This window comes from Dipodomys merriami, unplaced genomic scaffold (assembly GCF_024711535.1).
Source record: "Dipodomys merriami isolate MVZ:Mamm:240054 unplaced genomic scaffold, mDipMer1.0.p SCAF_5, whole genome shotgun sequence".
Classification (NCBI taxonomy): Eukaryota; Metazoa; Chordata; class Mammalia; order Rodentia; family Heteromyidae; genus Dipodomys; species Dipodomys merriami.
Window position 1 is genome coordinate 19,361,009 of NW_027206068.1, and position 18,210 is coordinate 19,379,218.

At 34.0% G+C, this 18,210-nt stretch overlaps 1 protein-coding gene across 1 annotated transcript in view; it reads left to right on the forward strand.

The window, feature by feature from the left end:
- Positions 1 to 18,210, forward strand: part of Agmo (alkylglycerol monooxygenase) — a 321,568-nt gene that overhangs the window by 109,322 nt on the left and 194,036 nt on the right. The window contains exon 4 of the mRNA XM_069996158.1: positions 12,453 to 12,556. Coding sequence (XP_069852259.1) covers positions 12,453 to 12,556 — 104 coding nt within the window. The remainder of the gene's footprint in view (positions 1 to 12,452; positions 12,557 to 18,210) is intronic.

Genomic DNA, 18,210 nt, shown 5'->3' on the forward strand with positions numbered 1-18,210 from the left:
TTTGATGGTTATTATATGCAGTATAATATTTAAAATATATTCTGTCACATGAATTTATGAAGTATTTCAAAACATATTTTTGAAAGTATATTTAAATATCAAATTTATTTGTAAGGAAATGTATTTTTTCAGTAGGGTGCATATTTTTGTGAATCTATATATGTGTGCATGTGTGTTTGTGTAGGTGTGTGTGTGTGTGCATTACAGAGTAGTAATAAGTCCAAATGGATCAAAGACCTTGAAGTAAAAGCAGACACCCTGAAAAATTACAGGAAGGGCCAGGCACTGGTGGCTCACACCTGTAATTCTAGCTACTCAGGAGGCTGAGATCTGAGGATCACGATTCAAAGCCAGCTCAGGCAGGAAAGTCCATGAGACTCTTATCTCCAATAAACCACTAGAAAACCAGAAGTGGTGCTGTAGCTCAAGCAGTAGAGTGCTCACCTTGAGTTGAAGAGCGCAGGAACAGCGCCCAAGCCCAGAATTCAAGCCCTGTGATGGACCCCAAAAAAATTACAGGAAGGAATAAGAGAAACTCTAGGGCTCCTTGGCACAGGCCAAAATTTTCATAATAAAGACCCAGAAACACAACAAATCAAAGAAAGGCTGGACAAAATGGGCTTGCATGCAGTGTTTCTGCATGGCAAAGGACATAGCTAGCAAGATCAATAAAAATCTCTTGAGTTGGGAGAAGATGTTCACTAGCCATACAATGGACAAGGACCTCATATCTAAAATATACTTAGATCTCAAAAAATTAAATCCTCCAACAACATACCTTCAAAGAACAACCATCCGATTAATAAATGGGGTAAAGACTTAAAGAGAGACTTCTCTGAAGAGGAAATACCAATGGCCAATAGACACATGAAGAAATGCTCAACTTCTCTAGCCATAAAAGAAATATAAATCCAAACAACATTGAGATACCACCTCACCCCAGTTAGAATAGCTATAATCCAGAACTCTAATAAAAACAAATACTGGAAGGGATGTGGCCAAAAGGGAACCCTACTACATTGTTGGTGAGAGTGTAAACTTGTTTAAACACTTTGGAAAGCAGTATGGAGATTCCTCAAAAGACTCCACATGGAGCTCTCCTATGACCCAGCAATCCCACTTCTGGGCATTTACCCAAATGATCACAAACAAGGTCATACTAAAGCTACCAGCACAGCTATGTTTATCGCAGCTTTATTTATCATAGCAAAGCTATGGAACCAACCCAGATGTTACTCAGTAGATAAATGGATCAAGAAAATGTGATACACACACACACACACACACACACACACACACACACACACACCCCACACACACAATAGAATTCTATGCCTCCATTAGAAAGAATATAGCTCCATTTGTTAGGAAATGGAAAGACTTGGAAAATATCATATTAAGTTAAGTAAGCCAAAACCAAAGAAATATAGGTCCCATGTTTTCCCTTATTTGCAATAATGAATATATGTCTAGGACAAGCACAAAAGGTCAAAAGCCATGCACATATGTCCCTATAAGATTATGCTGAGAGAAATGAACACCAAGATAAGTACAGAAAGGGTTTTATCTTTGTTGCTGTTGTTTTTAATGTACTGTGTGATTTCTTTTTTTGTTTCTTTAATATGTTCTTGCTTTAGTGTAAAACCCCTGTTTTCATTGTATTTGATTCTGGTGCCTTCCATCTTGTATATACATTTTTTTTAATCTGGGGAGTGGAAGGGAAATAACAAAATGCCTAAACAAGCATACAGGTTGACACATTGTAACAATGAGCGAAGACAGTATGTTGAAAACGAACTTTAAAACTTCCGGTTGGGAGGTCGGAGGAGCTGAGGAAGTGGGGAGGCAAGGGATGGTAGGGGAAAAACAAAGGAGGGGGTAACAATGTACTCATTACCTTACTCATGCAACTGTAACTTTACAATTAATAATATTTTTAAAGTATGTGTCATATTTTTATGTTTATTTATTTATTTTCACTTGCTTGTTGAGAGAGTGCCTCACTATTTAGTCATGGCTAGCCTTGAACTCCTTACCCTCTTATCTCACCTGAGTGCAAATGAACCTGGCTCATTCCTTCAAATTTTAAGAGATAGTAGGATTTACAGTGCAATAGGGCTCATGTTGATCACTTCCTTCTCTATTTGGTAATCTTGCTATATTTAGGAGTTTTGTTTAATTACAGTCTTTATTTTTTTGTTTATATGTGCAACATTAAAAAACAATTGATAAGGTTGTCTATGACATTGTTATCTTGCTAATCTCAAACGTACACCAAAATAATATGAGATACATTTAAAAAACAAATTATCTTGTTATCATTGGGTAATTTTAATTATGAGAAAGTTTGTTTTGGGGAAGTAGGTGAGAGAGCAGGAAGAAATTAGGAAAATTATACAGTTGAAGCAGAGAACCAGAAGCAAGAGTTCTTACCAAATCCAATGAAAAGATTTTCAAAATGAATTAAAGACTGAATGTTTCAGAAAGTTCAGGTAGGCTATTAGCTAAAGAGAGGGCTTTTGTTTTTGATAAGAAAAAGTCCAATAATAATTTTGGACAGATTTGAGTGTCATTCATAATGAGTTTAAGAATGAATTGTTAGTAAAGAAGTAAATAATCTGTCCTTTTCAGATATTGAGATATAATCAAATTAGGGGAAGGGAAGGATGAGGGATCATCTTTAAATAGGACTGCAATTAGAAGTAATATTTATAAATAAACAGAATTTTTAAAGGATTGATTTTACTAATAGAAAATATACTTATAAACCTGGCACCTCTGACTCACCCCTATAATCCCTGCTATTCAGGAAGCTAAAATTTGAGGATCACAATCTGAAGCCAGCCTAGGCAGGAAATTCTGTGATTCTGATCTCTAATTAACTACCAAGAAATCAGAAATGGAAATGTGGCTCAAGTGGTAGAGTGCTCCCTTGAGCAAAGAAAGACAGTGTATAGGCCCTGAGTTCAAGCCCCAAATGAGCACACATATACAAAAATACACGTGCTTATTGAACAAATCCTTTAAGCAGTATGGTGTGGTTACTGATGTTTCAAATGAGCCGATTTTTATTCAATGAGCACATTAGTGTCTACTATGTAGCAACATGCTTTGGTAAATAAAAGTGTGACAAATCTCCCACTAAGAATCATATAAAATAGTGGAAAATGCAGAATAGAGTGCTCATAATGTATGAGGATTGCTTGCATAAGGTTTATAATAGTCCTTTGGCTGAGAAGAACTAAAAATAATTTTCTGGAGAAAATGATGGCTAAAGTAGTTTTTAAAAAATAGAGAGTATGTTACAGACAATGCAGAGATAGGGATCCTGAGTACTACTGAGGGTGTCTGCAAAATCCAGAGAATACCAGACCCATGAGAAATATGAACTTGCATATTTTACATAATATTCATGTATCTATTATATTTCAACCATTTTAAGTAAGTCAGAGAAACATAAATTCCATGATTTCCTGCATTTATATTTGCTAGAATATGCTTATAAATCTATAAGCAAACACACTAGATGACAAGCAAGTGGTTACAAATGAAACTCAAGTGTAATTTACTCTACGGAGGACACAAACTTTTGAAAGTCTAAGTCAAAGCCCAACCAAATAAGTACCTGGAAATGAGTACTTTCATGAGAGTGAGGATGGGACTAAAGGGAAAGGAGTAAAAGAATGAAGAGAGGAGAGGGGGAAAGAAGGCAAGAATTCTATGAGAAATATTATGGAAGGAGTGGGTAGAAGGGAAATGAAGATGTTGAAGTGGTGACAGAGATTAAAATTAAACACATAAGCTGCTTACTTAAATTTCAAAAAATGCAGTACCTAACCTAAAATTAAGATAAACAAGGGGAGGGTTGGGTTGGGAGTAATGGATGAGATTGTTGGCGGGAATGACATTGATTGAGATGCATTGTATTCATAAATTGCTCTGGTGAATGACAACTCTTTAGTACAACTACTTAAAGATAATAAAAATATTTTTAAAATGGTCCAAAAGTACCAATATAGTAAATATATACATGTCTAGGATTCAAACAGAAATTATATATTATGGATTATGTAATCTATATTATATACTACATATAAAACCTATAATATATTATATTGTCTCTATATATGTGTATGTATATAAAGACCTTCCTCCACTTGTGGCAGAACAGATCAGGTGGAGTGTGGCCTATTTGTCCTATGGTGGCACTTACTGACCCTTGAACTAAAGTTTGAATGCTGTGAGAGCTAAGTATCTTACACATCCACATCACAGTGAATGCAAATCAATTATATTTGTGGTACCAAGATCTCCCTTAAGAAATAGGTGTGGGATGGAAATGGAGGATAAGGGTAGTACAGTGGACTGATGAGAATTTGAGAATTAGGAAGAATGATAAGGGTTTAATAGTTGCATTACAGGATCAGAAACAAAGGGTCATGTCTGAGTAAAAGGTAATATATACTGATGTACTGAGTAAAAGGTTGCTGCATAGATGGTATAAAATAGGGTAGTCCTACTAGAATAATTGGAAAGATTTTTTTCTAGAATTTTTAGCATCTCAGTTTCTGAGGTGACCAGGCCAAACACATGAGACCTCTTTGTGTAGTTATAGACAATTATAGTTATCTTTTCTATTCATGTGAAGGTAGATGGATCTGTTTGAATTAAGACATTCATTTCTGAATCACTCTAGAACATTCATTTGACATAGGCTTATTCTTTGTTAACTTCTGTAACATCAAAACTTTCTAACACAAAAGCCAGACATGTTTTCCCTCAAGTACTAAAAATTAGTTTGCAAACACAAAAGTATGTGTTGAGAATAATGAAATCCTGGTACATTTTAACTGTTGCTACCAAGGCTAAAGTGAATACACTTTGCAGGCTCATTAGGTAGAGAATCTGGAGATTTTCTACTATGATATTTCTAGATATTTTCCTACTCTCCTGACAATCTCTGGTTGTTTTGTTTTCCTGGTGACTTCCTCAGGTTGTTCTTTTTTCAAGTATTGTAGGTTATTTGTTCTTGGATTTGGGGACTTGAAGTAACAAATTATGTAAATTATTGTTCCAAACATAATATAGAGGAAGTTCATTGTGTCTCACCTCAGGCAAGTGTGCAGCACTGAAGTGTCACAAGAATACTTGCCAGTCCTACCTCAGTCTGTTGACCTAAGGCAGGGCTTTTCCCACGATTTCGGATGTCTGACTGTGCTAGTCAGGTTTTTATGAAGGCTGAATACATGCCATTAAATACTCTGAAAATTTTCTTGCTTCCCTCTTATATAATATTTTGGATTCCTTTGAATCTGATTGTATTGTGACCATGATAAAATCCTGAAATCAAGGATAGCTTTTATTTTAAGTTATTTGTAATCCAATCATGCTGAGATTTGCACAGAATAATTTTCTACATAGAAGATAGTTTTTAAATTTTATTTTCATGGTTGAGAGGTATGCCAATCTCTGTTAATCAAATAGGCTTTCCTATTTGATTATCAAAACAGGCTTTCCTAGCCTGTCAAGTGATGAGAAACTTAAGTATTCATATCATTTAAGAATGTTTTAGTTCCAATAATACTTTTTCTATGGAAGAAAAAAGAGAGTAGTAGACACATTCTCAGAAATAGAGGTCATCATCCCCTAGAGAAAGATCCTCCACTAGGTTATTCCCTAGGATTAAGGCAGTATAAATTTCAGCTGAGAAGTAAAGGTGATAACTTGGTCTTGGCCAATAGCAACACCAAATTCTCAAACTAGGGGCTGGGAAGGTGACTCAGTGGTAGAGCGCTTGCCTTGCATGCCTGAGGCACTGGGTTCGCTTCCTCAGCACCACATAGGCAGAAAAAGCCAGAAGTGGCGCTGTGGCTCAAGTGATAGAGCGCCAGCCTTAAGCTGAAGAGCTGAGAGACAGTGCCCAGACTCAGAGTTCAGTCCCTACAACCAACCAAAAAAAAAAAAGAATTCTCAAAGTAGAGAATATAAATAGAGAATTATGGTGGTAAGAGAAAGAAGAGTGTCCAATGAAATCAGACACTGTAACAATCAGCTTCAGTCACCTGTGTAATACAGTGGACAGGAACAAGAAAGTGTCATGATTTCTGTTTTGTTTGTAAATGCAATTGTTAGCCATAATGTATTTGTAATTACTAAACCTGGAAATATGTGTGTGAAGCTTAGAAGTTCAAGTTACAAATATTACATATATGCATAAGTATATACCTAGATGTACAATCTAATTAGAATGCATGTGTATATGTGAAAATTATAATGCGGCTTTTTTTTTATCTCATTCGGCTTTTTGAGTAAATATAATTCTCTTTTTTCTCCATAATTTTATTCTTTCCTTATTCTAGTTTCTAAATCATCTATTTGAACAATTTCTTTCTATGAATGAGTTGTATTTAAAAATTTTAAAGGTAATAATGTTGCAAACTTATCTAGCGTATGCATCACTATGGATTAGATCCTTAGTATCACACACACACACCCCACAAAATCACCTCATTATAAAATTAGATTTTCAGATCTACTAAATACTTATGATGTTTGATAATATGCTGAAGAGAATTGCTTTTAGCCATTCTATTTAAGAAGCCAAGAACTCTCTCTTTCTCTTTGTCTCTTTCTCTTTGTCTCTCTGTATTTGGACCAAGACACTAAGCTGGATGAGGCTGGATACAGAAAATAAACTGTGGGGAGAAATTGGAAGTAAGAGACTATAGAGGTGCATTTTAATCATTTATACATTACTATAACTATGTGATTCATCTAGGCTGACTTTATGAAGAAACAAAGCTTATTTAGCTAGCAGTTATAAAGTTGAAGTATAAAGGCACGATTCTGGCTTTGGCTCAGCCCTGGAGAGGGTGCTCTTTGGCTGCATTACATCATGGTGGGTGGCAGTGATGAGTGGGTGTGTATCAGGCAGCGATTGCATCATGAAATAAGATCCCAGAATGATAGATGGGCTCATTGTCAAGTTTTTGCAATAACCTTCTAATAACAGCTACCAACAGTGATTAGATTGACAGCTTAGTGTTTCTGATGGGCTCAGTGTCATCAAAATTATGTCTTCTAGAGAAATGATGTACATATGCCCAAACATCTAGATCAAAATTCCTCTTTTATTCAAATTGGCTGTATAGCTTTAGGAAGATTTAGAAATTTCTGTTTAGATATTAAGTAGGACAAGGACAAATCAGAAAAAGAAACTACAAAACATCAGTCCAAACTCTCAGTAATGTTATGAATTTTATTGTTGTAACTCTGTTTTGTGCTTTACAAAATAGATGAAATTATGATAAAAAAATAACACTGATAGTTAATCCAATAACTGGAAACTGGAGGTATACTGAGACTATATTCATCATTCTTTACAACTGAGTTTGCTATTTATATTTATGTTTCATGGCTTAAGTCAATCACTTCATTTGCTTAGAGAGAAGGATTTATTTAAGTGATTTATAAACTATGCTTATTTACAAAAAATCATTTATATTGAATATTTCTACATGCAAAACATGACTGTTTTCATTTTACTATTAAAAATCTCAGTATATTAAACTGTTAGATTTCTTGTTAAAAGCAATGGTATCCCAAGCATGGTGTTAATCACTATTTAATAGACATAGACAAACAATGATAGTCTAAGATTTGCATGATCAGAAATGGATTAATCCATCTAAAATTGACAGCATAAAGATATTTGAGGTATGGCTCAAATGTTAAAGTGCCTGCCTACTGACCCCAAGGCCCTCAGTTCAATCCCCACTACTGGCATGCAGTCCATGCATATCACATATCTAATAGAGTATTTTCATGAAGAACATTTAAATATCTTCAAAAGAAAAGTGTCCAGTTAAAATATTCACTTAAATCTGGAGTAGATATTTTATTTATTTATTTATTTATTTATTTATTTATTTATTTATTTATTTATTTATTTATTTATTTGTTGTTGCTCATGGGCCTGAACTCTGTGCCTGAGCGCTGTCTTTAGCTCTTCAGCTTAAGACTAGCACTCTACCACTTGAGCCAGAGAGCCACTTCTGGCTTTTTCTGCTTATGTAATGCTGAGGAATAGAAGCCAGGGCCTCATGCATGCAAGGCAAACACTCTACCACTGAGCCACCTTCCCAGACCCTTGAGTAGATATTTTTAAAAGAACATATGTAGATGACAAATGGACATAGAGCAATATTATTAGCCATTACAGAAATGAAAATTAACCTTTTAGTGTGATCCTACAACATATTTATTATAATAGCTATCAAAGAAAATTAAAACGACTGATTTCAAGTGCTTTTTGAGATGTAGAATAACTGGAGTTCTCTTCTCAACATGCTCATGAAGCTAATGGAAAATGCATAAGCAGTTTGGAAAAGTTTGACCATTTGTGGACAAGCTAAATGTATGCACATTTTATAGCTCAGTAATCCTATCTTTAGCTATTTAGCCAAGTAAAAGACGTCTGTTCAGAAAAAAACCTCAGTGTTGATAATGTTGATAGTAATTTTTAAAATTTTAAAAATAAGCAACAATTCAGATAGTTGTCAACTAATGAATAAGTCAAAACAAACCAGAGCAATACCACATGAATACAAATAAAATACTATTAAACAATAAAAATGGGAGAATTTGTAACATAGTATGCTGTTAAAAATAAGGCAGATAGAACATGTTTAAAATATCTATGTTTCCATTTATATGACATTCTCTAAAAGGCAAACTCTCAAAGAAAACACAAATCAGTGGATGCTGTGGATTGAAGTGATAGGATTTGGTGAAAATATTATTGTTTTCTTCATAGTAAATTATTAGATTAAAAGAAGAAGCATCCATAATCTGATAGTTTCTGTGAGTACTACAAGGCAAAAACACGGTTCAACAGAATAAATACCAGAAAATGGTTACTTGAATGATGTGGGATTTGGGTCAACGGGAGAGGAGTAACAAATGAAGAGAAGAAGGTGGGGGACGTGCCATCAAAATTCAATGTATAACCTACATAATTAAGAAAACTGAGGGAAGGTGTGGATTGAGAGGGCTGGGTAAGAATGTCAAAAGAGGTGACATTGATCAAGATGCATTATACTGATAAACTGCATTGTTCAATGACAAATATTGTATCCAACTGCTTAAAGAAAATAAAATACTTTTAAATAAATCAGAGTATGATTTAGATGAATGCTTTTTTCTTATGACCTCCTATGCTCTGTATAAATAAACCTGTTTACAGGCTACAATACCATCTAAAGGATCAACTTTGGGGGATAAGAGGGAAGCTTTGCTTATAATTCCATTTTCTTGATTTTTGGGGGGATTCAATTCCTCCTGGCACTTGCTTGTTTATTAGTCAGATTCCTTTCTAGTTTTCTGCTTTACACTCTTCTTCAAAGGTCACATTATATCACAGCAGCTGTCTTTATTCAGACAGCATGTGAGATTATAAGAGAACAATGCCTAAGGCATAAGCTACTATCTGGTTATAACTTAAAATCAACATCCCATCATTTTGCCAAAATAACTGTTACTACTGCAGGTGGGGGTGGATTTAAAAATGCATAAATATTTGGAGTTGACAGTCATTTATAGGGCTGTCCCTCTGAATCTTAATGGTCCACAATTCTCCTGTAGTCTTTGAAGATACATCACTCACTATTGTCAGATCAACATCCATAATCCCATGCCCTCAGTCAGGGTGAATCTTATATTTTCCTGTCCTCAATCACAAAGGAAGGTGAGAATTTGTGGTGATATAACTAATCTGTATGTGCGGTGATTACAGAGCTGTATTTGTTAAAATTTATAGAACTGAACATTAAAAGGGTGGATTTTACAAAATTGAAAAACATAACCAACTCAAGAAAATATCACACTCAAACTTTGCATTAAATTTTGGCCAAGTGAACAGAATTATTAAGTATTGAAATACATTTACACAGATCTGTAATTTGTACTAGAAAGGAGCACAATTGTTTTCATTTGTCACTGAATAGTAAAAAAAAAAAACATACCACAGGCTTATGAATTTGTTCATAGGGGAACCAATATATTAGGATTGAAGTTTAACCCAAATAATACCTTTTTCTGTTTAAAATTTGTTTTCATTCCCTATTGCAGACAATTCAACCATTCAATTATTAGGGAAGATGAAAGTATTTGTGCTTTTTTTCATTTTATTCATAGAAGGACTATTGGGACAATTTCTATTATGAACATTTCTGTAATGATTTTCAAAAATAATTTACTTCTATTAATTAAATCGAATAAAACTGTGAGGGGAAAAATGCTCTAGATTTCCAATTTGTTTCTCCCATTTCTGAAACGGGACCAGAGGTTAGGCGGTGAGCTCCTGTGGCTGTACCCTGTTTGTTCAGCTGGCCTTTTTCAGGGAAGTCTTGTGTTACACACAGTTTGTGATAGGAAGTAAATGCTTTCAAAACAACCGAAGAGACAGGTCTTTAACCTCCACCTTTACAGATTCTTTGTTCCATTATTAGCTTATGCGGCAATCATAAGGAAGTAGCTCCAATACATATTATTTCCTCCTACTTTAACCTCATCTGATTAGCTTGCTCCTGTCTGAACTCAATTTTTAATGCATTATGATGAATAATATGAAAAATCAAATTCTGAAAGATCCAAAAATAGTCAAAATGCAGATTTGTAATGAAGATATTTTTAAGTAAGAGGCTTTGAAATATTCAGTCATGGGTATGATCAAGAAAAAATGGTGTTTAAAAAACTTCAAGGACTCAAAGCATATGCAAGTCATATAAAACTAGGACAGTAATCAAATTTCTTACTCCTTATAATAGTTTCCACACAACATTTGAAGGTATAAAGTACCATATGAGTGTTTTTATACTTAGGACATTGAGTTATCCATGCTAATAGGTAAGTCAGAGTTTAAGTTCCTGAATTATTCCAAAAATTCTTCCTAGATAAATTTAGAAATTATTATAATAAATTATTCTTCCATAGGGTAAGAATATTTTCCTTAATTGCTGGATATAAATGCAGTACTATTGTTAGGAATGATTAAAATACCAATCAGATGGTAGTTAATGAAAATACTTTTCCTACTTGTAAAACATGCTTATGAAGATGATAACTGATAGGATGGGTGATATATTCAGAATCTTGCTCATTACCTCATCGGTCCTGTATCTATGGGCTGTTACTTTTTTACTGTAACACTTTCACTTTGCATACTTTGTTTTCTAGCTCCCTAAAAATATCCAGAGAGCTTTCATTTGATAAATCAATCACCAATAAGTCAACCTAGATATAATTCATATTCACATATCTTAATATATTACTTATAAAACATAAAAATATGCCTCTAACAAATAATTCTGCCATATGCATGTCAATTCACTGCTAGTTTATGTCTATTTGAAAGACCAATAATCTGATATTTCTGGTTCTAGACACACTGTTCAATTTTCAAGCATACAATGTTAAGGGATATAAGTTTTAATCTATACCACAAGAATAAAATGATAGTATCAAATGGCTAATTAATTCTCAATTTGATGCAAAAACATTGGCACTAAGGAAAAAAAACAAATGTAACAGAATACAATCTAATGTAGCATGTTGGCCTGTGATTATTTTAGGAAATTTTCCAAAAGAAGAAAGTGGCCAGAAAAACAAAATCAATCATCTTTCCTCTGACTTAGTAATTATTACAGAGGCATAATGGTAAGAAAGTTAAACCTCTGGTGTGTGCAAATAACGTGGGAATCCACAGGTAATCTTGGTCAAGCTTGATGACAGGAAACATTTATTTTCTTCTCTGTTATTAGGGTAAACCACAACTGTGTTGGGTTATTGTAGAAATGGTATATATCTTTAAGCAACTATTTGATAATATTCATCTGAAAACTTAAATGAAATATCAAACCTAGGAACAAATATTACCATGCTTTCTTCTTATTCCAACAGTTTTTAAGACTTCTCCAAAAGCCATCAGGAAATAATATTATGTAATGTTTGTTCCAAAATATGTGTGCCAATTTCTCCCATCAGAGAATTCTTCTTTAATTACAAATGCGTTATCACATACTGAAAAATCATCACCATCCAATTACTATACTGTTACAACATTATTGGTTTGCTTTTATGATCTGTCAGGTTGTATATGTTAGCAAAGTGTAAATTTTAGAAGTCATTTAATTTTGCTGGTGGTATTTAATTATGTCACACACACTACACATAGTTATTGGCTATGCTTCAACTTTTTATTTATTTATAATTTATATACTGCCTAGTTCCCAAAATGATTTGAGGTGTCTTTTTTAAATCACAAATATATTAGCTAGCTTTTTCAGAGTTGCTCTAGATTTTTCATCCTTACTCAGTGGCACAATCTGTATAACTGGACATTGAAGCTGCTTGTTCTTCATCTTTTGTTTCATTTCAAATTATGTGTATTGCAGAGGTTAATATTATGTGGGCTGCACACCAAACACACCACAGTTCTGAAGACTATAACTTATCTACAGCACTGAGGCAATCTGTCATCCAGAATTACACTTCCTGGGTAAGTTGTATGAAATTTAATAAATGTGATAATTTTTTTTAGGTTTCAACTCCTTCCATTTCTCCCTAGTCAATGGCCAGAAGGTGTTCACTAAAATGATTTTTTCTCTTTTGTAAGGATAGATACAGAAATGTTTCTCTCCTTTCTGTAAGAATAGACATATATGAAGAAAACAATCTATTTCAAAAATGGCTTTTTGTTTCCCTAAAATCTTGTCTAAAGGATAAAGTGATAGATTTTTTAAAGCTTATTCTGAAATAACAGGTAAGTCTCTTAAATACATGAAGCAATTTCACTAGAAATTTTTATAAGACAATTTAAAAAATGGATTCCATTTGTGCTTGGTCAAGTGAAATCTTGAATGACTTTTTAATTATGCTTGGTAAGAAATGTATGCATTATCCTGCCAATGTAATTGTAACCCCTCTGTACAGTATGTTCTCAAATAAAATAAAATTAAAAAAATTATTTGTTTCTGAAAAATAATAATTTTATATATTTATGGGATACAATGTGAAGTACACTTTGCTATACATTGGCATGTAAAAGAATACATCAAAATAATTAGCGTATTTATTACTACTAAGATTGATCATTTCTTTGTTGCAAAATATTTTAAATCTTCTCATAGCTATTTATGAAACCTACAACATTCTCTACAATAGAGCCACAGAGATTATATTTTCTCTCTAACTTGGCACCCACTGCCAAACACCACCATTTCCTCACCAATACACAGACTTTCCTATTACACAATTCTGGTATATACTTCGCTCTAATTTCTATGAATTCAAATGTTTAGTTTGATCCTAGAATTAAGATCACATTCTATTCATGTCTAGATTCCTGCCTATTTCACTTAGCACAATGTCCCTTTGGTTCATTGATGCTGGAACACAGAAGAAATTCCTTATATTTATCAACTGGGCAGTATTACATGAGTATAGAGGTCCCATTTTCAAGATCCAGACATCTGTTTCTGGGCACAGTGATTCTTTGTCTTCACTCCTGTGAATAACTGTGCACATGAAGATGTGGACATCTCTTTGGCATATAGATTCAAGTTCTTTTGGATATAGTAGAATTACTGTTTTTAGTTTACTTTTTTGTTCTTGTTGACTTTTTATGTTTGTTTAGAAATCTACATACTGTTTTCTGAAATAATGTATGCAATAATACCTCCAACAGATCAAAGTGTTTTCAGTTCTCTACATTCCCACTGAAACTCATTATCTTTCATCTCTGGTAATAGCCAAGTTGACAGGTGTAAGGTGATTTCTTATTGGGATTTTAATAATTCATATTTCTCAGATGGTTCCAAATATTGAATTTTTTTGTCTGTCATGAGTTTTGAACTCTGGGCCTGGGCACTGCCCCTCAGCTCTTCAGCTCAAGGCTAACGCTTTACCACTTGAGCCACAGCACCACTTTGGTTTTCTGGTGGAAAATTGGAGATAAGTCTCATGGAATTGTCTGCCTGGCCTGGATTTGAACCGTGATTCTCAGATCTCCGTCTCCTGAGTATCTAGGATTACAAATGTGAGCCACTGATATCTGGTCTGTTGTACATTTTTATCTGTTATCCATTTTTTTCTTCGTTTAATAACTATTCAATTCTCTGGGCCATTTTAATAGAGTTCTTTATTTTTATGTTATTCAGTCATTTGGGTTCTTTGTATATTTTTAATATTAGCCAATGTATACTATATTTTTTGGCAAATGTTTCATATAGATGTGTTTTTAAAACTCTCTATTTCCTGTGTTGTTCAAAAGCATTTCATTTTGATGAAAATTCCTTTGTTTATTTTTGTTTTTGTTACCTGTACTTTTGGGATCATTCCAGAAAACCTCTGCCACTCCAATGTCATGAATCTTTTTTTCTATCTTTTCTTTTTCCTTTCTTCTTTACAAAATTTTATTGTAAAGATGATGTACATGTACATGTACATGTACGTAAGTCAGTAATGAGTACATTTCCCTTTGAACAATGTCAACTCCTCCCTCATTCTCTCCCAGATTTTCCCCTCCTAACTTCCATCTCCCCTCACTAAGTTTTAGAATTCATTTTCTTTGTCATGTCTAGTGAGTATTATTCATAAGGAAATGGAAAGACTTGGAAAAAATTATATTAAGTGAAGTAAGCCAGTCAACATTTCAACTATGTTGTATGATATTTAAATCAATTTATAAATCCAGAAGGATTTCTGTAAACAAACAATGATTGGCCAGAAAAAATTCAGAAAGCAATTTCATTATAGTAACATCAAAAACAATCTACTTTAGCACTAAATATAGCCAAAAAGTAAAAGATCACCAAACTTAAATCTGTAAAACATTGATAAAGGAATAAAAGATGACACAAATTAATGGGAAAATATCATTGTGTACTAGTTAGGAGTTAATATTATTACAACTTTCATAATGTTTATGATTATCTACAATGTCCAGGCAATTCTTGTAACTCCAGTGTCTTTAATGTTAAGTATGCAAAAACATCCTGGAACCACAAAGTACACTTCACAGTCAATGCAATTTTGACCAAAAGTAAATAAATAAATCTTTAGGCACCACAGTAGTGATTTTCAAAACATGTTACAAAGGTATAAGCATCAAAATCTAGGGATTGATTGGCTTTTAACAGAGGAAACCAAACATTCATTAAAGAATGGACAGTATCTTTTACTTTTTAAAAATATATAATCATATCTATTAGTTTGAGGCTTGTGTGATTCAGATATGGTTTTAGTATATCCCCAAAGTTTTATATCCTGGAATCTATCCTAACCACACCACACCAAACTCTTAGGCTAAATCACCTACTTATTTTCTAGGGCTGCTAGAACTTGTTCCGCAGTGTGAATGAGAAATGTGGTACTTCTAAGTTCTGAGACCTAGTAAGAAGTCATTATTTCAATTTAGGGTGTGTCTTCAGAGGGGACTTTAGGGTCCCATGTGCTAGGTCTGGGCTTCCTCTTTTAAGCTGAGATTGTTTTCTCCTGTTTACAGAGATTACATATCCACAGGTTACCCTCACCAGAGCCCACATCATTTTGTTACTTTCCACATCCCAATAACAGTAAAAGATAAAAATATGCTTCATAAAGGTTTTGGCTTTAAAATATCCTCACACAAAGAAATGGCAGGAAAATGATCACTAGAAATAATATCTAATTCTAGGGCTGGGAAGGTGGCTCAGTGGTAGAGCGCTTGCCTTGAATGCCTGAGGCCCTGAGTTCGATTCCTCAGCACCACATAAACAAAAAGAAAAAAGCCGGAAGTGGCACTGTGGCTCAAGTGGTAGACCACTAGCCTTGAGCTGAAGAGCTGAGGGACAACTCCCAGGCCCAGAGTTCAGGCCCACGGCTGGACCCCCCCCCAAAAAATAATAATATCTAATTCTAAAGTTCTTCTCACACCCTGACAGCCCTTATCTACTTGATACCAACTTTTTCTGTGATCACTTGTGTTGTCTGTCAGAGTATAAAGCCACAGTGAATCTTGAGCAGAAACTAGAAACCCAGTCATTGATACACAGAAATAACTACTGACTTACACTTCATGTTATATAGAAAATCAACAAAATTTACTAAATATGGCTCCATAATTTTGTAAGACACTTGATGACACTGAGCACCTCCTATGTGCAAAACACTTTTCTAAGATCTATTCATATATTAACTCACAAGCATGATATGCGTAACATATCACAACTCTCATCTTAAAATGATAACATTGAGTCTGGCATTTAGTAGCACACTTGTAAAAGGAGAAGTGAAGTTGAACTCATGGAGCCTGGCTCTGAGGCCCCTGATCTTTAACTTTAGATCTTCTTAGTCATGCTTCTACTCAGGGTTGTTTTACACTTAAATGTATTTCCTTGATCTTTGTAAATAAAGTTGTGATTTTCTAGGTCAGCTATTATCAGGGAATTGAAGATCATGAGGTTAATTGCTCTGCTAATAAGTGTAACAGTCAAGTATTTGAAACAAGATGCCTCATGACTTATAGGAAAACCTACGCACAGAAGTGTTAACTCAAGCAGCAGCAGCAGCAGCAGAACAAATCTATAAGTCCATAATGGAACTAATACATTTGTTGGAAGAGATCTTAAAAGAAATCTACTCCTAAGCACACTACACCAAAGTCTTAGGTTAAAACACCTATTTATTTTCTAGGGCTGCTAGAACCCATTACAAATTAGGTGGATTATATAGCAGGGAGTTATTATATCACAGTTCTGGAGACCAAAGTAAAATCAAGATGATTCCAGGGCAGTGCTCCTTTGGAAGGCATTGGGAAAGGGTAAGTTCTCCAAGGTTCTGGTAGTTTCTGGGTTTGTGAAAGAATAGTCTGTAATCTTCACATGATATTCTTCCTTCTTTGTCCACTTTTCTTTTGTTTTTCTATTTTCATTCATGTCTGAACTCTTCATTTTTTGTTTATTTTATTATAAATATACTGTACAGAGGGGTAACAGTTACATGAGTAAGGCAATGAGTACATTACTTGTCGATCATTTACCCCGTCCCTTCCTTGTTGTTGTCCCACTATCCTTTCCCTCCTCCACCTCCCACACTCCTCCCCCTCATTACACACCCTCCACGCTGTCTGAAGTTGTAAAGTATGTTTCCAATATAGTGTCCTGTGGGTATCCTTGTTGCAATGGGGCACCCTGTGTCCTTGATTCACCGTGTTGTTATTCTCCTTCCCCTCCCAGATTAGGCATATATATGTCTAATGCTCATATATATATATATATATATATGTATATATACGTATATGCATACATATATATGTATGCATATACATATATATGCTCATATATGTGTGTATATAAATGTATATATATATATATATATATATATATATATATATATATATTGAGCATTTACCCAAATGATCACAAACAAGGCCATACTAAAGCTACCAGAACAGGTATATTTTTTGCAGCATTATTCACTATAGCTAAGATATGGAGCCAACCCAGATACCCCTCAGTAGATGAGTGGATCAAGAAAATGTGGTATATATATATATGAATATAATATATACATAAATAATATATATTATATATATTATATATATTATATATATTATATATATTATATATATTATATATAGTGGAATTCTAAGCTTCCATCAGAAAGAATGACACCACCCATTTGTTAGGAAATGAAAAGATTTGGGAAAAAAATCATATTAAGTGAAGTAAGCCAGTCCCAAAGAAATTTAGGTCCCATGGTTTCCCTTATTTGCAATAATTAGTAGACATGCAGGATAATCTTATCAGAGGAGCTGAAAAGTTCAAACGCCATATACATATGAGAATGTAAGATGATGCTAAGTGAAATGAACCCCATGATCTGGACACCAGAGCTCTGTCTTTATTGTTATTGTTTTAGATGTACCATGTTATTTTTTTTATTTTTGTTGTTGTTATTTCCTTTGTGTGTTCTTTCCCCTATGGCATATCCCCTGTTGTCACTGTACTTGATTTTGGTATCCACTTTTCATTTACTGAAATAAAGAAAGTGTTCCTAGTGAAGGAGAATTCTACTTTCCTTCAGTGGTACCATATCCTACCATATCCATGTGCAACAGCCCTAGGGCCAGGCAAGATACCATGCTTGGGTATCAGGAAAAATAATTCAACA